General features: G+C 39.0%; 1 protein-coding gene across 1 annotated transcript in view; it reads left to right on the forward strand.

Annotated features, from left to right (window-relative positions):
* The window catches only part of LOC129224776 (kinesin-like protein KIF19), a 131,120-nt gene extending 110,851 nt beyond the window's left edge, over nt 1–20,269 (forward strand). The window contains exons 13-19 of the mRNA XM_054859323.1: nt 9,368–9,522; nt 12,373–12,504; nt 15,145–15,174; nt 15,653–15,762; nt 15,855–15,985; nt 18,273–18,410; nt 20,224–20,269. Of these exons, the coding sequence (XP_054715298.1) occupies nt 9,368–9,522; nt 12,373–12,504; nt 15,145–15,174; nt 15,653–15,762; nt 15,855–15,985; nt 18,273–18,410; nt 20,224–20,269 (742 nt within the window). The remainder of the gene's footprint in view (nt 1–9,367; nt 9,523–12,372; nt 12,505–15,144; nt 15,175–15,652; nt 15,763–15,854; nt 15,986–18,272; nt 18,411–20,223) is intronic.

Consider the following 20,269-nt stretch of genomic DNA (forward strand, 5'->3'; position numbering starts at 1 on the left):
GAAGGACATTTTTTCGACAAAAATGTCCTTCCGTTACCGTTACTAACATTCGATTTAAGAAAAAAGTTACTAACAAAAAATTCTTGGCTTCGACTTTTTTAGCAACCTACCATGATGTGTATAAAAGTCTATGCATCAGTTTTTGAAAAATATGTATTTTGATAAGCTCACAGACAGAAATGCATCGATTTTTTTGTAAAAACTGTCGTTCAGTTACCGTTGGAATTCACCAATAGTTAAAAGTGCGCTCTCTCTCTTTTCGGAAATATATCGTTCGATAGTATGCGTTTTTGAATGATTTTTTTCGCGCATTGAACCATAACTTTTGATCATGGCCCCCAAATAGTGGGTACTTGCCCAAGCTGTCATCCGCAACTTTAATAATTACAACAAAAAAAAAAGAAAGAAATTCCTTTGAGTAATATACATAAATTATATTTCAATCAAACTTTTCGAATTTTAATGTATAACTTTTCTTAAATACTCGCAATGTTTTTATTTTTTAGCTTTCTTTTATGGTTTTCAATTCCCCGGGATTGTTTTTCTTTTTAATTCCTATCGTATCAGTTTTTCAGTAAAAGTCCCTGATTGAAAGTTACGGTTTAGTTCGAGGGAAGACGCTTGTACAGAAATTTTTAACTACTGATTTATCAGGACAAATACTCTTAACGATTGGGTTGATCACGATTGAGCAAATAAGAAGAGACACCCTCATGGGTAAAGAGGAGGTTTCGTCGAAGTTTTCTTACTATATAATTAACTCTTATTGGTAAAACGAGTAGTGCTGTAAGCAAAATCTAATACAACCCAAATTTAAAATAATAGAATACTTAAAACTTTTTGGAAAAAAGTTTTTTTTAAACCGAATATAAGTGCGAATTAGGTATTTGAATGAACGTGCCATCTTTCTTAAACCTTAAAGTGTGCATTTCATTTCAAATATACTTAATTAAAAAATAATCTTCGACAGAATAATCCAAAAGTTTATAGTGATGATGTGGGTTAACATTGAGTCAAAAAAATAGAATATTTTCTTCTAAAGGGGGAGAAACATTTTTAAAAACATATTTTTTGAAACAATCAATACTTGAATGCGTCATTTTTGCTGGATTTAATGCTTTAATCTTTTCATACACGGATTAACCACTTAATTACATTTATCGCTACTGACAACGTTTCCATACTCACTTCAATGCGGCAACGAGTTCAATTTTGTTAGCGGGCATTCGGTCTTGAACCGTTTTATTTAGATAACACGGTACCACAAATTCTTGATCGCACTGTGACCGATAGAGTTGCTTGACCAATTTAGTACCGAAATTCCTCTTTCAGGTTTAAAATTAGCTAGTCGATTTAGAGATGTGACATGGAATAGAATCTTGCCGAAAGATAACATGTGTCACTGAATGTGTCACTGCTGTAGCTCAAATGAAGTATCATGCAGTATTATTGATAAACAACGGAAGTCACACATTGTTTTATTAAAAGATACATACAATTGCCCAATTCCAGCAGCCCTCATGCACTCACAAGTCATAAAAGATGTCTCAGATTTGAGAGAACGTCTTACACAAGATCTCTCATACATTTTACTTTTAAAAATGTCAAACCAGAACACCTTTTTCGTTCACTGATATTTCAAAAAAAAAGATTCATCACTGCATATAATATTTTTTCAACCTAGTTGTCGCTTTATGAGCTTCCATTTGCTCCATGATAATCATGCACGTTTCTGCTTCATGTATCTCTTTGGTTTTACTTTGTAGATTCACATTTGGAAATGCAGTTTATGCAACCGTCCAAGTGTAGTTGACGTGGATACGATAAATATAGATTTTTCCCAACACTTATGGATTCAAGAAGCATTTTTCAACGATTTGTTACAAATTCTGTAAATAGTAATTATTGTAGGAACGTAACCTGTAAATAGTTTCCCGTAATGAATATACAACCCCTTTTTTTCATTCGGCTAAAGTATACGACCCCTATTTTCTTTCTTTTCATTGATAACGGTTTTCAGAAGCGTGTGGAATATTTGAGAAATTTCTTTTCGGTGTATTTAAGCCGTTAGCGATGGATAAACAGTTAGTTTCGATTGATACTTCGAACTGGGAAGATTTTTGCTCTGTTTATAGCGAGGCATTTCGCTGTGTTGTTTTCGTATTTGGAAGTAAATACGTGTGTAAACGTTGAGTTTACGGTGTTGTGTGATAATTGCTTAATTGCTGATGAATAATTTAGCAGTTGTTGAAGATCTTTCCTGTACATAGTGTAAATAAATTTCCTGTGTTTTTATCAAGAACTGTGTCTTCATTTCAAGAAAGTGGAAGTCGCACCGAATCCGTTACAATTTGGCGCCCAACGTGGGGCTTCTTCTGGACTTTCTTGGAGTAAGTGTGACTTTGGACATTTTATTATAAAGACTGTTTGAATTTATAGACTTTGTTTTTATGGTGATTACTCGCGCAATGGATGACCAATTAAAACAACTTCTGGAAGCAATTAATGCTGCGAAAAGCGACTTGGCTGAAAGTTTGGCTGCTAATCAAGAACAATTAAAAAATGATATGGCGGCTAATCAAGAACAATTAAAAAATGATATGGCGGCTAATCAAGGACAATTAAAAAGTGATTTGACTGCAAGTTTTACTGCAAATCAAGAACAATTAAAAAATGACATTGCGGCTAATCAAGAACAATTGAAAAGTGATTTAATGGTACTGAAAAATGATTTAGCTTCTAACCAAGAGGAAATTAAAAACGACCTTACTTCGGTAAAGACTGTAATGGAAAATAAATTTAATGAGATAGAGCATCGAGTTGATGCTTTTGATGAAAAATTTGAAACAGTAGAAAACCGTATCGCAACAGTTGAAAATCATGTGGATGAGAAAATTAAAAACTTGGAAAGGAGATTGGCGACCGCGGAAAGCAGCTCTGTACAGTTTTGCGCTCCCACATCTGTTGCTCGACCGTCCATTAAACTGGCCACATTTGATGGGAAAAGTTCGTGGCAGGTGTCCAAGACCCAATTCATGATAGTGGCGGAAGCGAACGGATGGGACTCTGCTACCAAGGCCTGCCATCTTGCAGCATCCCTGAGAGGTGACGCAGCGGACATTCTTCAGACCCTTCCGGACAGCCAGCGCCTGGATTTCGCCGCCCTCACATCTGCGTTGGAGCTTCGCTTCGGTGAGAAGTGCCAGAAAGATTTCAGCCGACTCCAGTTGAAGTCCCGTTTCCAGAAAACCGGGGAAACCCTGCAAGAGCTAGCGGCGGACGTCGAGAGACTGTCTCATCTTGCTTTTTGCGACTGTCCTGCGGATGTTCGGGACAACCTGGCACTCAACTACTACATCGACGGGGTTCGAGATCCGGAAATCCAGAAAGCTCTACGGATGGCGGATGTCAAAGACCTGAATTCTGCCGTTGTGTATGCGATGAGATACGAGGCCGCCCAAGAAGCAACCCGTGTGGATCGCCATCTAATCCGGACTCAGGAAGCTGATGAGTCTGATTCCAGGTCGTCTCACCTCGCTGAACTTGAGAGACAACTCGGTGATTTGACAAGACATTTGAGCAGCATAACAGCCCATAAGAAACAAGAGCAGAAGTGCTGGAAATGCGGTAGTGAAGGACACCTGCGAAGGAGTTGTCCGGCTCGCCAAGCTACGCGAGGGAAGGAAATCACCACCACTAAAGCTCTGCAGATTTCCTCTTCTGGTAGTGGCAGTGATGGACTTTTCATTTACGCACATGTAAATGGGAACCCCTGCAGACTGATTGTTGACACTGGAGCCAATGTGACAATCATTAGGACAGATGTGGCTCGTGAATTTGGATTGAAACTGCTGTGGACATCGCCACGCGTAAGTCTCCAGACTGTGACAGGTGACAAAATTGAGACTGACGGTAAAGTGGACTTGGAAATAGTGTTTGGGAATGCCACCTACCATCATACGGCATTCGTCGCTAATATCACGGACCCCTTCATTCTCGGATTGGACTTTTTGAAGAAATATGACTTCACTCTCGACTTCAAGACTAATGAGCTGCACTCGATGAGAGAAGACATAGCCGTTTTCCCTGCAGAGAGTGATGTAAAATCCGCTCATCAAATAATAGCTCAAACAGATTTATCGATTCCCTCAAGGTCAGAATCATTAATACCTGGCTCCCTTGAAGAAAGCAATAGTTTTCGATTTGGACTCATTGAATAACCTAACCTAAGCAATAGCCTAAAAGGAGTACCGGTAGCATCTACGCTTGTGGACCTTTCTAAGGATGTAATTCCTGTGAGAGTCGCCAACGTGAGTGAAAGGCCAAGGAATATCCGAAAAGGTGAAGTGTTGGCAACTTGTACTCCAGTAAACTGCATCATTAGAAGAATCAATTCCCCTGAGACTGTGTCTTCTGAGTCCTTGACGTCGAAGTTAATTGGGAGTGCGCCATTATCGAAAGATCAAAGAACTGCTGCGGAACAATTGGTGGACGACTTCAAGCATCTGTTTTCATCTACATCGGAGGATGTTTGCCGTACGAATTTAACGCAGCATAGGATTTACACTGGAGAACACCTCCCTATTAAACAGCATCCAAGACGACTACCGTTCGCCAAGAAGGAAGAGGTTGAGACCCTCCTGAAAGAGATGAAGGAGAATGATGTAATCGAACCGTCATCCAGTCCCTGGGCCTCTCCCATCGTCTTGGTCCGAAAGAAAGATGGCTCCACCAGATTTTGTGTCGATTACCGACGACTGAATGAAATCACCAAGAAAGACAGTTACCCTCTTCCACGGATAGACGACACCTTGGACACTCTTTCCGGACACAAGTGGTTTTCGACCCTGGACTTGAAGAGCGGCTACTGGCAGGTTGAGATACACCCTGATGACCGAGAGAAAACAGCGTTTACAACTGGACAAGGCTTATGGCAGTTCAAAGTTATGCCCTTCGGCCTCTGCAATGCACCAGCTACGTTCGAGCGTCTTATGGAGACAGTGTTAAGAGGACTCTCTTACGAATCCTGTCTGGTCTACTTAGACGATATCATCATCGTGGGACGCAGCTTCGAAGAACATCTGGCAAATCTTAGGAAGGTGCTGCAAAAGCTTAAGGAAGCCAATCTGAAGTTAAGCCCGTCCAAATGTAATTTGTTCCGCCGGGAAGTGAACTACCTTGGTCACATCATCTCTTCTGAGGGTGTGCAAACCGATCCAGAGAAGGTATCTGCGGTCAAGGGTTGGAGTCGTCCCGAAAACATCCATCAGTTGCGAAGTTTCCTGGGGCTCTGCACGTACTACAGGAAGTTTGTGAAGGGTTTTTCCAACATTGCACGACCTTTGCATAAGCTGACGGAGAGCAAGCAAAAGTTTGAATGGTCCAAAGAATGCGAAGATGCATTTCTACGACTGAAGGAGGCTTTAACATCAACGCCTATCCTCGCCTATCCTCAGCCTGAAAAGTCCTTCATCCTGGACACTGATGCGAGCAACGAGGGAATTGGAGCTGTTTTATCCCAAGAAATTGAAGGAAATGAACATGTCATCGCTTACTGGAGCAAATGCTTATCAAAGTCGGAGCGAAATTACTGCGTCACCAGAAAGGAGTTACTGGCCATAGTGAAAGCTGTAGAACACTTCCATCATTACCTCTACGGCCGAAAATTTCTGCTTCGGACAGATCATGCCTCGTTAACTTGGCTTTTGAACTTCAAGAATCCAGAAGGCCAGATAGCCAGATGGATACAGTGGCTCCAGGAATATGACATGGAGATCAAGCATCGAAAAGGGTTATCTCACGGTAATGCTGACGCTTTATCAAGGAGACCCTGTCCTGAGAACTGCCACTATTGTTCCCGAATCGAGAAACAGTATGGAACGACTAGCCCTACCGCCTATCAGGTGACAGTGACTCCAACATCATCAGAACCTGATCCATGGAGTGATGACCAAGTTCGAAAAGATCAACTTGAAGACCCCGACATAAAACCAATTTTAGAGTTCATGGAAAGTGACAGTCGACGCCCTAGCTGGCAGGACGTTTCCATCTTCAGTCCTGCAACAAAAAGATACTGGGCTTTATGGAACTCACTCCATTTACGGAACGGCGTGCTACACCGGAAATGGGAATCTGACGACGGCAAGACATCTAGGTGGCAGTTACTACTTCCTCGATCCAGGATTTCAGATGTTCTGAAAGAAATACATAGTAGTGCGACTGGAGGACATTTTGGTGTCTTGAAAACTCTCAATAAAATTCGGGAGCGCTTCTTCTGGAGCAAGGCGAAGGATGACGTGGAGAAGTGGTGCCATTCTTGTGACGCCTGTGCTGCTCGTAAAGGACCGAAGAAGAGAAGCAGAGGGAAGCTACATCTGTACAACGTTGGAGCTCCTTTCGAACGAATTTGGATCGACATCCTGGGTCCTCTACCAAGAACTGCTGATGGGAACAAATACATTCTTCTTTCCATCGACTACTTCACCAAATGGCCGGAAGCATATCCCATTCCAGATCAAGAGGCTACTACCGTAGCAGAGACTCTAGTCCAACATTGGATCTCGAGATACGGAACACCTTTGCAGATTCATTCCGATCAAGGGGGGAATTTCATCTCTGCTGTGTTTAAGGGCCTATGTCAAATTTTCGGAATTGAGAAAACTAGGACAACACCACTACACCCACAATCGGACGGCATGGTGGAGAGATTTAACCGCACAATCCTGAATAATCTCTCACTTATGGTATCCAGAAATCAACAGGATTGGGACAAGAAGCTACCTTTGTTCCTGCTGGCCTACCGCAGTGCTGTCCACGAGACTACCGGATATGCCCCATCTCAGATGCTCTTCGGACGAGAGCTTCGGCTACCTTGTGATCTCGTCTTCGGTCGTCCTCCGGATGCGCCTTCATCGCCTGAGGAGTACATCCAGGATCTCCAGGCCCGGTTGGAAGACGTTCATAACTTCGCACGAGAGCGAATCAACATCGCGGCGGAGAAGATGAAGACCCGATACGACACAAGGTCTACTGGACATGAATTCAACGAAGGCGACAAGGTTTGGTTATGGAATCCCATCCGACGGAAAGGTCTTTCACCCAAATTGCAGTCGCATTGGGATGGACCCTACAAAGTCGTTAACCGACTAAATGACGTCGTAGTGAGGATCCAAAAATCACCTAATGCAAAACCTAGGGTTGTACATTATGATCGGTTAGCCCCATACTATGGCCATAGTTCATGAGTATTACGTAAACACCCATGGTTGATAACATAAAAGTTGTAGATAATTTTTGCTTTTAATGTTTAGTAATATTTCTTGTTATTATTGTGTTTTCTGTATCTGTTAGTTATTAATTAATGTGTATATTTGTAAACTTGTGATAGAAGTTTGGCACCCTTTCTGGGGATTGTACTGCCCGGGACGTGCAGTCCTTGGGAAGGGGGTAATGTTACAAATTCTGTAAATAGTAATTATTGTAGGAACGTAACCTGTAAATAGTTTCCCGTAATGAATATACAACCCCTTTTTTTCATTCGGCTAAAGTATACGACCCCTATTTTCTTTCTTTTCATTGATAACGGTCTACTACTTTTCAGAAGCGTGTGGAATATTTGAGAAATTTCTTTTCGGTGTATTTAAGCCGTTAGCGATGGATAAACAGTTAGTTTCGATTGATACTCCGAACTGGGAAGATTTTTGCTCTGTTTATAGCGAGGCATTTCGCTGTGTTGTTTTCGTATTTGGAAGTAAATACGTGTGTAAACGTTGAGTTTACGGTGTTGTGTGATAATTGCTTAATTGCTGATGAATAATTTAGCAGTTGTTGAAGATCTTTCCTGTACATAGTGTAAATAAATTTCCTGTGTTTTTATCAAGAACTGTGTCTTCATTTCAAGAAAGTGGAAGTCGCACCGAATCCGTTACAGATTATTTTGGACGATTCTCTTTAATTTGGGTTTCTCTCTGCCAGTTGTTACAATTTTTCCGTCTCATTTACTTCGGTTACTTTTTAGTTGGTCAGTCCTTCTATATTCCTTTAAAATCTTACATACCGTAGATAATTTGAATTGAGTTGGATCATTTTTTTTTCTAACTTTAAGCAATGATACAATACTGAACTTCGTTTTTTCCTATTTATCACCTTGACGCATTTTGAGCAATAAAAGGCTTTTAAAAGGGCGTAAAATTATCCGAGCACCAAAATTCATACTTATGACTTGCTATCTGTTAACAGGTATGCAATTTTTTTCACTACTTTTAAAAACTTTTTTTACATTTACATTGAATGAATAGATTATTCTAAACTTTTGACCCATATAAAAATCGATATAATTTTCCAATGAGTTAATGATTCATAAGTTGTTGAAATAATGTCTGCAAGTTTGTTGAAATTGGTTTACCTAATCATGAATGACGAGTTTAACTATTTTTGATTTGCATGCGCTCATTTTTCTCGACTCAGGGACAAGTTTTTTTCAAACAGTTCTGATATTTTATTATTTTGAATTTGGTTTGTAATACAAAAGTCAAGCATTACTTGAAATTTTAAATAGATATCAAAATAGGAAGCGGGAAAATACGCTGTAGTCACATCACTGGTTTATGTCAAAAATTATTTATAAAGCTTGCATTTAACTCCTAAAAGTACACTTAACATTTGGGCTGTAAAAGTATAAATATTTATACAAAGGAACTGAGATAATATTTCTATTAGCATACGTATTTTTTCATGCCATTTTTCTTATATTTATGGATTTTTGCTTTAAATGTCACATTAATAGAATTCTGTAGCCAAAGTAAGTGAGAGAAAAAAACTTACTCAGAAAGATCCTTTCCCCCGATAATCGTTAACAGCATTTGTTTAAAATTGCAGGTAGCAGCAGCGAAACAGACCTTCCCCCACACGTCCGAAGAGCTTGGGATGACCTGCAAGAGCTGAAGAACCAGCACCAGAAGTAAGAAATGTTACCCTAGCCGCGTTTACATAGACCCTTTCGACCCCGCAAATAACCTGCTTTGAACCGCATTCCGGTTATTTCCCGGGTAGATATGGATTTTTCTTCCTCCTGTAGTAAATGCGAAGTTTTTACCCAGAATACATGAAGCAAAACGAGTTTGTCTACTTGCTGGATATAGCCGCTAAGGATGTTGGGTAAAAACCGCTTTCCCGGGTACAATGTTCAGCCTCTTTTTACATGTAAACAGTGAAATTTCCAACCGGTTTTTTTCGGAGCTGGAGCGGGGATTTGCGAAACATAAAAGTCTCTTGTGAACGCGGCTTTTGAGTGAGAACAGCTTTTTGGAAGGTAAAAACTTTCAGAAAGATCTCCTTCAGTGGTGTAATGCTCTTTTCTTCTTTGTAGATACATCGACTTACGCGAATCGTGCCAATCCGAGTACTCCTCCTGCAAAGCCAAGACACTTGGAGTAACAGAGTCACTGGCACAGAAAGCCAGCTCTCGGGAGCAGAGGGAATTGCTACACCTCCTGGCCAGGGTCTATGAGCTAGAAATCGAGAGTATCCTTTAGTTTCTGCAGCAGGCATCGAATATTAAGTATTTGTTTCACGAAAATGATATAAAAGTAGCAGAGAACTTAGGCTTATGAAAGTTTGTAAGATCAGAATTGGGATTTAATGTGGGGCTTCAAAAATGTAGAACTCATTTTTAAATCATAAATGACGGTAGCCGCCCGCCCTGTCTAGTGGTCAGAGGAGTCTGACTGCAATGGGGAGGTCCCAGGTTCGAATCCCGGCTCAGGCATAGATATACTTTTTCTCTCTTGTCCTTTCTTTTTGTGAATGTGTTTTTGTGCTGCGAATGGTTGCCTACCCTATAAACGGATTCTTATGGCACGTGTGTACTGTGGAAGTCGGACTTCACACCAAATTACGTTACAGTTGAAAAAGTGAAGCTGAGCACCCCAAATTGCCAGCCTAGCTGCCACACAACAGCAGCAGCAACAACAACAAATGACAGTAAGAGCTAGATAACTGGTTCTCTACCTTTTCACTACTGAGCAGGGAAGCACATGTGTAATAATAAAAAAGTTGAAATAGGTAACAATCGAAAGAGCATATGAGCAGTGAGAAGCAAAGGGACGTAAGTGCTCCAATTAAAATTTTGGAGATTGCTACAACAAATGGTAGAAGAACCTGGCATATGGTTTAGAGCAGGAGACAGTACTAGTTGCCCTGGTATATCCTGCTATGCAGCATGATTTAGCAGAACAATTTAATAAAAGCCTACCTGGGATCTGAACCTCAAACACGTATTACTTAAAACTTTAAAATGCCCACTTACATTCCTTTGCTTCTCACTGCCTCATATCTAAGCTTTTTCTTTTCTTTTTTGACATGAAAAGGGAAATATGAGATGCTGAAATTTTAAGAAAAGAGCCAAATTTAAAGACATGGCGAGGATTTGAAAATACCTATTACTTGCCTACGATATCCCCGTCTGCATGTGAAAAACATCCATCTGCAAAGAGTGAAAGATGTCTCCCATTACTTACCGAAACTCGCTAAATTTGGCGACTTCTCTTAAAATTTCAGCATCTCATATTTCCCTGACAGGGACACAAGAGCAAATGATTTATGCATTCAGAAACATATTTTATTGTGCTCTTTCAAACGCTACAAATTAAAAAAAAAAATGAAATCATTATTGTACTACCCGCAGATTTCCTGGTAAGGACCACTTGGTACCCTTCCGAATTCTAAGCGGGTCACATACAATAGAATTAATATTTTCACAACAATTATATTAAGTGAAATGAGATGAATCGCAAAGTTTTCTTTTATAAATTTAACTAGCGATACCCGAACGGCTTTGCCCGTTGTAGAAAATTAAAAGGTCATTTGATTCGCATTCACATGTATATTTACAAATAATGGATGATGAATTTCTCGCCAATTTGCTATGTTAAATGTCTCGTCCATGTTACCGTTCCACGTTATAATAATTTTAATTTACTCGTCCACGTTATGATAATTTGTTGGATGAAATGTTCTAAAAATTGGAGTAGAAAAAGAACAAAATTTTCGAAAAATCGCTTCGAGGCACGCACTCCCATTCTACAAACTAATTTTGTGACAAATTTCATGAAAATCGGCCAAACGGTCTAGGCGCTATGCGCGTCACAGAGATGCTGACAGAGAGATACCCAGACAGAGAGAGATCCAGACAGAGATTTTCAGCTTTATTATTAGTAAAGTTTACATACAAAAATTATACATATTAACTTTCACTAGCTGTTCGTGGACCACATGAAAATTGCTCGCAGACCACTAGTAGTACGCGGAACGTAGGCTAAGAATCACTGAGCTAGATAACACGAAGAAAAATTACTCCAAATTTGGGTTATAGGAGTCTATTTCTGGGCAATGGGGTCGTTTCCAATATTTTAAAAGTATTTTTTTCTGAAAGAACATGCTTAAAAACATAGGATCTAACCATTTTTTAAATAATTTGTTTAAGTTTAATATTTTTAAAAAATTACTTAAATCGGAGATCTTTTATTGTTTACATTTCTTGCCGATGACATCACAAATGATGAAATGCCATTCTGCGTTGCCATTCACAGAGCAAAATATTTAATTGCCATCTTTATTCACGTGTATTGACAACGATATGGTTGATAGCAAGCGTAGAGCGCAATTGTAATTCGCTTCTTGATTATCATAACGTGGAAATGCGGTACAAAGATGCGCCAAAGAGCATCATTTGTGACGTCATCAAGATCACGCCTTGTTTGAAAAATCGGACATTTTAAAATATTAATTAAAAAATAACTGTTGGGTAAAAAAAAGAATTTTCTGGGTCCATGATTTTTTTTTTTTGCTTATTCTATCAATTTTAGTGATTAAAAGTACTACTTTTGACTGAAGGAAACAACCCCATTCTCGAAAAAATATCCCGTGCGTTACGCTAAGTTTTTATTTTATTCAAGTAACTATCAATTAAATATGGGATTAGCTGTTATGATTTGATAGTATATTAAAGCATGTTTTATTCCCCAACAACATTATTCTTTTGAAGGCTTTGTTTAGCTGGAAAAAATAAACGGTACTTTTTTTTTGAGAATCGTCCTTCTGTTGATTTCAGAGATGCGGAATTCATAACGACAATTACGTAATGTGTATTGCTTAGCATAAATAACTATTTTTGAATTCGAAAGTAAAGAAATTAATATCATTCTCACTCTTAGCTTGTAACAGAACAAATTAAGTTCTTAATCTTCTCCCAGAACGAAACGTGGAACTTATAAAGAGTCATCAATTCAATTTGCTTGGGCCTAGTGATTCTAACCGGAAAATTTTCATAGTTTGTATCCTTTTTGTGAGATGATCCTTATCCCCTTCCTCAAGAGCTGGAACTGCAATCTTCGCAGCTGAGCCGTGAGCACGAACTGCGCTGTCGAGATCTGGCCATCCTGCGGTACGACCGACAGAGACAACTCTGCGAGGAGATTATCACCAGGCAGAGAAGACTCATTGATGGTGAGTTCGTCTCTTTTATATCTTATCTTGAATCTTTGTGCATTGAAAGATTTTACGGCATGCGTAGCGAATTTTTTATTTTTCGGTTGCATAAAAGACATACCTCAGCTCACACTTTTTAGATAAAATTTAATTTCAAAAGACCAACAAGAAATTGAAGAAAAAAATAAATTTTTGATCACCCTGTGTCACAAAAAGCTAGAAATAATCTAAGTTTTACAAAATAAATGTTTAGCTATGTGCAGTGTTTCGATACAGTCTTGCAAAAATAACATCTGCACAGTCTGGTAAAAATTAACGTTTCTAGCATTCAGTAACCAATCAGAGCGATTAATCAATCACAGAAGGCGTGTAGCACCATCATTGTGTAGATGGCATATAAAGAGTGTTTAAGGATACCTAAAAACTGCAGTGCAATCAATGATTTGTTATGCAGATAGAGTCGGACCTTGATAACTTGAAGCTTATAACTAGAATATTCCTTCATCTCGAAGTTTTCATTATGTCCGAAACTCTTGAGACTGTTGTGGAAACTTCTCATAACTCTAACTACCAATACAACTCGAACGTTTTAGCCGGCTCCTTGGAACTTCGAGTTATTGAGAGTTAACTGTACGTAGTGATTCATTCACCTTTTAGTTGCTATAATTGCATCTAAAGCAACTGAACGAATACTGCTACGCCCTGTGCAATGCTTCGATACGTTCTAACAAAAATAAGATTTGCAGTCAAGTCAAATTAATGTTTCTAGCATAAGTGATGTAATCAGCATGAGTAATGAATCAGAGAAGGTACGTAGCATCATCATATGCGGAATGTATATAAAGGGAACCGAATGGAACCTGAAAACTGCAGCTCAACCGTGCAGATCCGTAGTGATTCATCCACCAAAAAGGAAGTTGCCATAAGTGCATCCAAAGCAACCGTGGAAATGTTTCTACGTACAGTTTTTAGACGGCTGACTTCCACTTCTATATTAACAGAACAAGTACGTCAAAGGCTAGAATTTCTATGGCAGTATGCCACGACTGTCCATTGAGTGGCAAAACGCGGCTTTCATTGATGAATCGTTATTGTTTTTGATCCAATCGAACGGATTGACACAGGTGTTTGCAATGTGAAACGTCAGGAAACGAACATTTTGTATCAATAAGAGATGTCTATAAGCTGGAGAAATCAGATTCTGAGTTAAAGACTTGGGAATGTTTTTGTAGTAGTTTCTGGGTGGATTTATCGTTGTGGGTGTTGTTACCGATCCAAATAGACAGGATGCACACGACGAAGGTCCATAGAGCAGACTGCGCCATTGACATTTTCAGGGAGCTGTTTTAAAATGTGTTTTTTTTTCTTTTGAAGGGCTCTCCTTCTGAGGAAAGGGGAGACTTCGTAGCTTTTGAAAGGATGTGCCATCTCTTTCGGGTATGGGAATGAGCACCCTGAAATAGGTATACAGTTATTCCAGAAGACAATTTTTAATCTTTTCCGCCTAGATCTTTAACCCGATGGCACTTTCCAAAAGGACAATTCGGCGTGTCATACAACTCGTAATATGCAGTTATCGTAGAAGTACGAAGATCTGCTTACCGCGCACTTCCTTGATTCTCAAGTTTGCTTGGGTTTGAAATCAAACGAGAATCTTTGGCATCAACTTAATTGTGTTGCTTTTAACATGTCTCTCCATCCTTGCACTTGGCAATGGAACTGGAGTTCGCTCGACTACCAATCCCTGTAATCATCTACCAGCACCTCATTTACTTTCTCCATCTACAGATAACGTACAGATGATTTTCAGAAAATAGTTTTACAGAAGTTCAAAATTAAATTACTAAGATCCCTTAAGGAAATTAAAATTTAACTCTGCATGTTTTATTTTTCACTGGGTTCGTAACCAACTATGTAAAACATATTATTAAAAAGATTCTTAGAATAACGTGAAAATTCTGATACAGCTCTCAAACATGAAGTGGATTACATAGTTTCAACACTATTACGCAGTTATTTTACTGGTAACTAACGTGAAACCATAAAATTCATACTTCAAAGGGTATAGTGCAAAGCAGAAAATAAAAACTGCCCCAAATGAAAGCTGTAATGAGGCCTATTTTTGCAGCTTATACGTCTTCTCCAATCATGATAAAAATTCTGAAACATTACCATTGGTGCATTCCCTACATTCTTGCTTTTCACATTGTTTTTAATTTGGTATGGGAAGGTGAAAGCTCCACTATTTTCATAATGATAAGAGCGTACGATCTACAGCGATTTTGTAAGTAATGCAAGAAAGCATTAAATATGGGCATGATTTGCAAAAATAGTCATGCAAAAATCGTAACAATAGTGCTTATTACATTTTAATATGTGTTTCTTTTTGAATATTTTTGATTGCTACAGCATTGATGGTCCATAAGGAATAAATCCTATGGTCCAAAAGGAAGGATTTTCCATTGATGGTCTATAAGGGAATATCCCACTGACAAGGTTGACACTTATCAGTGTAAGGAAATTACACTGATAAGTGTCAATAAGAGCAAATGTGTAAATACAGTAGGATAGTTTCTTATATAAATAATTCAATTTTTTTTTTCTTTGGAAGAAAATATAGTATCAGTAGCTGATTAACAATTGCATTTTTTTTTCCAGCGCTGGTGACTAATGACGAATCCCATGGCTGTAAGTGACTATCTTATCATCCTCTCTTTTAAATGTCCGCATACAAAAAAAGTTCCTTGACCTTCAATTACTCGTCAGGTTTTAAAATAGAGAATATCATATTCTTTTGCCTGCTGAGGAGACTATCATTATATGCCTGTGAGTGTATGTTAATGCTATACGTTTAAAATTCTGTCATACATTAAGGTCTACTTTCATATAGCTTGACCAGGTTTATAGTTACAGTTCATATTAAACGTAAAGCATTATCTGGCGAGCCTTCAAATGAGATGGCGTTGCTATTTTTTGCTAAAAAAACACACAACTTTTTTTGAAAAATAAGGAACAGGGTAGAAAACTTAACCCAGCCTTGTTCTAATACTACAACTTAAACTTTATTTTGTTTGTGTGACATCATTGAGCACTTCAGAAAAAAAAAGTTCTTTGCCAAAAGCATTTTCGGAATTCTATTCCATAATTGCAATTTTTTCTCGCACAGCTGATGCGAGGACTGAACTGAATGAGCTCTACCGAATTTACCAGCAAGAAGTCCAAGACCTGAACAATGGAAGAAATTCTGACCTCGGTCCCTTTGGACTCTGTTATCGGGTAAAATAGACGAATTTTCTTTTTGCATAAACATATACGAATAGACGCTTTGAGAAATCTAAGCTACTCAAACTATTTTTCTCTTCTTCCAGCCTCCATCGACCGGTGTCCTGCGACCTCTTGGCAACAGCGGGAGTATGCTCGAGCTCCACCAATTAGATTTGAATGGAAATGCCTCGGCTGCCAAAACTCAGAACCCACTCCCGCCCATTTCTAATATCGGGTAAGTTGAAATTGGTGAAGAAGAATCTAGGGCTCGACTAACTCAAAGGGAGGCCCTATAGGCCCACAATAATTTGGAGTCCTCCTGAACACTACAGTAGAACCCCGCAAATTCGGACTCTGTTAGTCCGGATAATCCGGATCGAACGATTTTGTTTTTTAATTTGAGAAGCGATCGTCAAATTTCCATAACATTATTTTTTTAACCCTCTCACAGGCAAGACCGTGTTATGTCGATGATTGAGTTCCCTTTTCTTGGCAATACAACTTTTGAATCAGTTTTTTTTTCTTCGACAGGGAAAAAAATTGAACTGTCACAGCCAGAAGATTAGACTTTATAATGACAAAGTAAACATGTTTACTGTTTGCGTTTTTCTACGTGTTTCCTTTAAGGTGGTAAGTATGTTTTATTTTATTTTTATTTATTTTTCACTCTCCTGAAAATTCGGATTTTCAATATTTCGGATTGGATCGGATCCCAATTAATCCGAATTATCGGGGTTCTACTGTATAGCGGAATACAGTGATTAATTTACAGGTTCATGGATGGTCGGAATGCACTTTTTGGGTCATTTGTGTCTATCACAGAACTAGAAATCATTTTTGAATCCCCCTTGAGGCCCCTCATAATTGTGACATGGTAAATTGGCTACTGGCAAAAGGAATAAAAATAATCCTTTAAAGAAGTTTATTTCTAAATGACGCGTACTTTTGTATAGTTTTAATGCTATGCATAATTCTTCAAGTAATTTGGGGCCCCTTAAGAAGATGGAGGCCCAGGCCTAGTCGACCAGTGCGATAATCAGGCCCTGGAAGAATCTGACAAAAGGGAATCGTAGGTTCTGATAAGTATGTATGATGAATATGCTAGTTCCTCTTTCTATACCAAATGATGTCCCCATCTTAACGCATCTTCTTCATTAGAACATGCAGAGACCAATCAAACCAAAGTGGAACAAAAATCCTGGAAAAATTTGGTGCCAATGTCACAAGGAAACCCTTTCATTTACAAAGAAAAAAAAAAGGGGGGGGGACAGAAAGAAATCTGCCCTATTTTTAACGACACTAAAATTATGATGCCCATTGGCCACCGTTGGACCGTTGTTTGTTTATCAGGCTCTGAAAACAGCTCACTTTGTAAACAAAATTAAATACACGTCAACAGCCCCCAGAATTTTCCGTCCACATTACTTTCAGAAGCTGTAGTTACGAGTTTTTAAGACTCTCGCCTGCAACAAATGTAAAGGATGTCCTTGACAAAACGCGCAAAGGTCATTATTGACGATAAAAAGACTACAATGCAGTTACTTTATATCTCCTCTCAAGCATCTCTGCCTTTAGCATTATTTTGTTGCATTTCTTCCATCTTTAACCTCAGTACGTATTGTGATGAATAATTAATTCTAATGATCAACTATTTCACTTGTTGGCAGCCCTTTCAAACGATCTTCTCCTTCTATTTGTCATTCCATATTTTACCAAAAATATGACTTTTTTTATATGACATGCCTCGGTGGCGCAGTGGGTGATTGGACCGTGGTGACCAGATCGGTAAGGCGTTGGACTCGTAACCGAAGGGTTCCGGGTTCGATGCCAGTCGGTCTAGATCCTCCATGTTCATCGATGGTGACTGGGACACGTTACGTCGTGGTCACAAATTTCTCCGAGTGAATCAATACCTCTGGGGGTGAACCCAGCCGTAGGTGGGGTTTGGTCTTTGGGGGACCAGGCCCGTCCCTATGCCGGTTCAAGGCAGGGTAAATGGGGAGGGTTTTACGATGGTGTAGCATCCACGTATGTAAAACCACCAGTTTTTACTTACGCTTGAGCAGATCTATCTGCCCAGTGGCTATCGAGTGGAACAGTGAGTAGGCAATGGAAGCCACCGGAGTCAGGTCTGTACCTGGGTCCACGGTGTCTAGAGTCGTAAGTGGTTGGATTTCGTTCCTGTAAGGGTCTAGGGGGCCCCGGCCGAAAGGTCAGTAATCTGGAAGCCCTAGATGGCATAGCAGAGCAGGGTTCCCTTTTGTGTACCTCTGGGGGTGCTGGACCAGCGATTGTTCGGCTTCTGGTCTGGATCAAAAAGACAGATGTCTTCAGCGCCCATCCAACTGGTTAAACCACAAGTAGTGGAAGGTACGAAGGACCCTGGAATGTGATGTAATATATGCCTTATCCCGGGCTTCTCGCATCATAAAAAGGGCGTGCTTCAAGAGCAGCAAACAAACAAAAAAAGCGAATCTTTTCTGGTGCGTTATATAAATTTTATCTTTTTTTTTTCTTTACAGGGAAGGAGCGGAACAAGAAAGGAAGCCCCTGTTCGAACGAAGACGGGAACCTTTCCGACCCTCATCTGACGATGCCTCTCTGCCTCCTCTAGGACACCTCACCTCATCGAATTCTTCCAGATCTTCCAATGACGCTAGGTACATTCCTGCAACTCTTAGTTCACATCGTTTACACAATTTGCTAAGAATAATTCTTTTCCTGTTGATGCAACACAAAATTACTGTAAATTTTGGAGAATTCGAATCAGTTTCCAAGCAAAATGATTTTCAAGTCAACAATATTTCGTTACTAAATTAACGCAGCTACGCACATGGCAACGAAATTTTCTTTTTCACTTAAGAAAAAAAAAAACTGGTTCGTGATTTTCCTAACTTTTAGAGGCATCAATAAATCCCAAAAAGTGTTCAACTTATCTTTTACTTCTACCGTGTAAGCTCTGTCTTCATTAATAGATTTTTTTTTTTTTTTTTCAAAATCATACCTCTTGCATTTTTTTCAAAATTTATTCAGTAAATTGATCGTAAATAGCTGGAGCAACTGACAAAAACATTTGTTTTGCATCGAGTTTGCCCTCAAATTTTACTTCCGTACTATAGTCCGGACATCACGAAAAAAGCCTCAGCCGAAATGCCTGTACCTGTTTGTTGCTATAGCAAAACGAGGCGTGTCTCATTCTCATTTTCCCAAGGAAAGCTTAATATCGGAAAAACCCTTACGACTGCACAAAAGCGAGAAGACGAGTGGCGAAATGGGGCCAAAAACCCCTCCTGCTAACCCTTTCGGAAAATGAACATAGTCCGATTCTATGGAAGTAGCCGGGCTCAGACTTTACGACGGGAGCTTTTCTCGTGAAGGAGACAGTAAATAGTTTTGATATGTACAATGTAAAATTTCTAAATAAACACTTTTTACCAAGTGTTGCATAAGTTACGGTACGATAAGATCTCACTCGCGTATTGTCTGTAATCTTCTTTTTAAAGTTTTGTGAAGTATTAATTAGTTCAATTTTTACGTTTGTTTAACATTTTCATAAGATCTCTAAAAAAAAAAGTTATTTCTGCTGTGGAAACCTTTAGCACTACTGATCATTCTCCTCTTTCTGCTCAGGTCCCTGTCCCTGGGAAGCCCATCTGACTCCATCAACGGCAGAAGCAGTGAAAGTTCTTTAGAACCACGCATGGTAAGTAATTGAGTAGTATTGAACCAATGAGGTCTACAATTCCTCAGCGCATGTATTTTGAGGAGTGCATTATTCAAGAGTGAATGATGCTTTGATATGACCATTTTTGCTTTCTTTTACATATACGTAGTAAAGGTATTTCATTCGCGGAAAAATTTTCACTCAATTCTCGGCCAAAATTTCCATTTTTCTCCCCCCCCTCCCCCCCACGGAAAGTTGAGTTGTTTTTCTGCCCAAGCGCACGTGCGTAAGTACCTAAGAACTTTTGGACGCCTGAAATATCTATTTTGAAGATCCCCGAGTTAATTACCACGAATTTTCTGTTGACGTCGGTGTATGCGCTTGTATGTATGTATGTACTAAGGTGGTTCAAAAACAAAATAAATTTCTTTATTTCGGAATTGCGTTATCTCTTAAAAGTTATAGTTTGGTATCTTCAATTGGGAGAAAATAATAAAAAAATTGTAAGTTGACATTTTAGTTCGCGCATGGGACTGAAAGAAAGTTTCCAAAAATGTGCTAAAAATTAAACTTTTCAAAAAATAATAAAATTCAGTTTTTTTTTTTTTTTTGCATTTTTTTCATAATGCAACAGCCATAAATTGTCAGTATATAGCGTAGTTTAAACCTAAAAATATTTTAAAGCTTTTACATAAGATCTTTGGTTCGCGCATACGCCTTAAGATGATTGGACAGGAAATTTTTAGCCCAATATAAGGCGTATGCGCAAACGAAAGATCTTATGTAAAAACTATAATATATTTTTTTAGGTTGAAACTACGCTATTACCTACAGTTTATGGCTGTTGCATTATAA

The sequence above is a fragment of the Uloborus diversus genome, chromosome 6 (assembly GCF_026930045.1).
Source record: "Uloborus diversus isolate 005 chromosome 6, Udiv.v.3.1, whole genome shotgun sequence".
NCBI classification, from domain to species: domain Eukaryota; kingdom Metazoa; phylum Arthropoda; class Arachnida; order Araneae; family Uloboridae; genus Uloborus; species Uloborus diversus.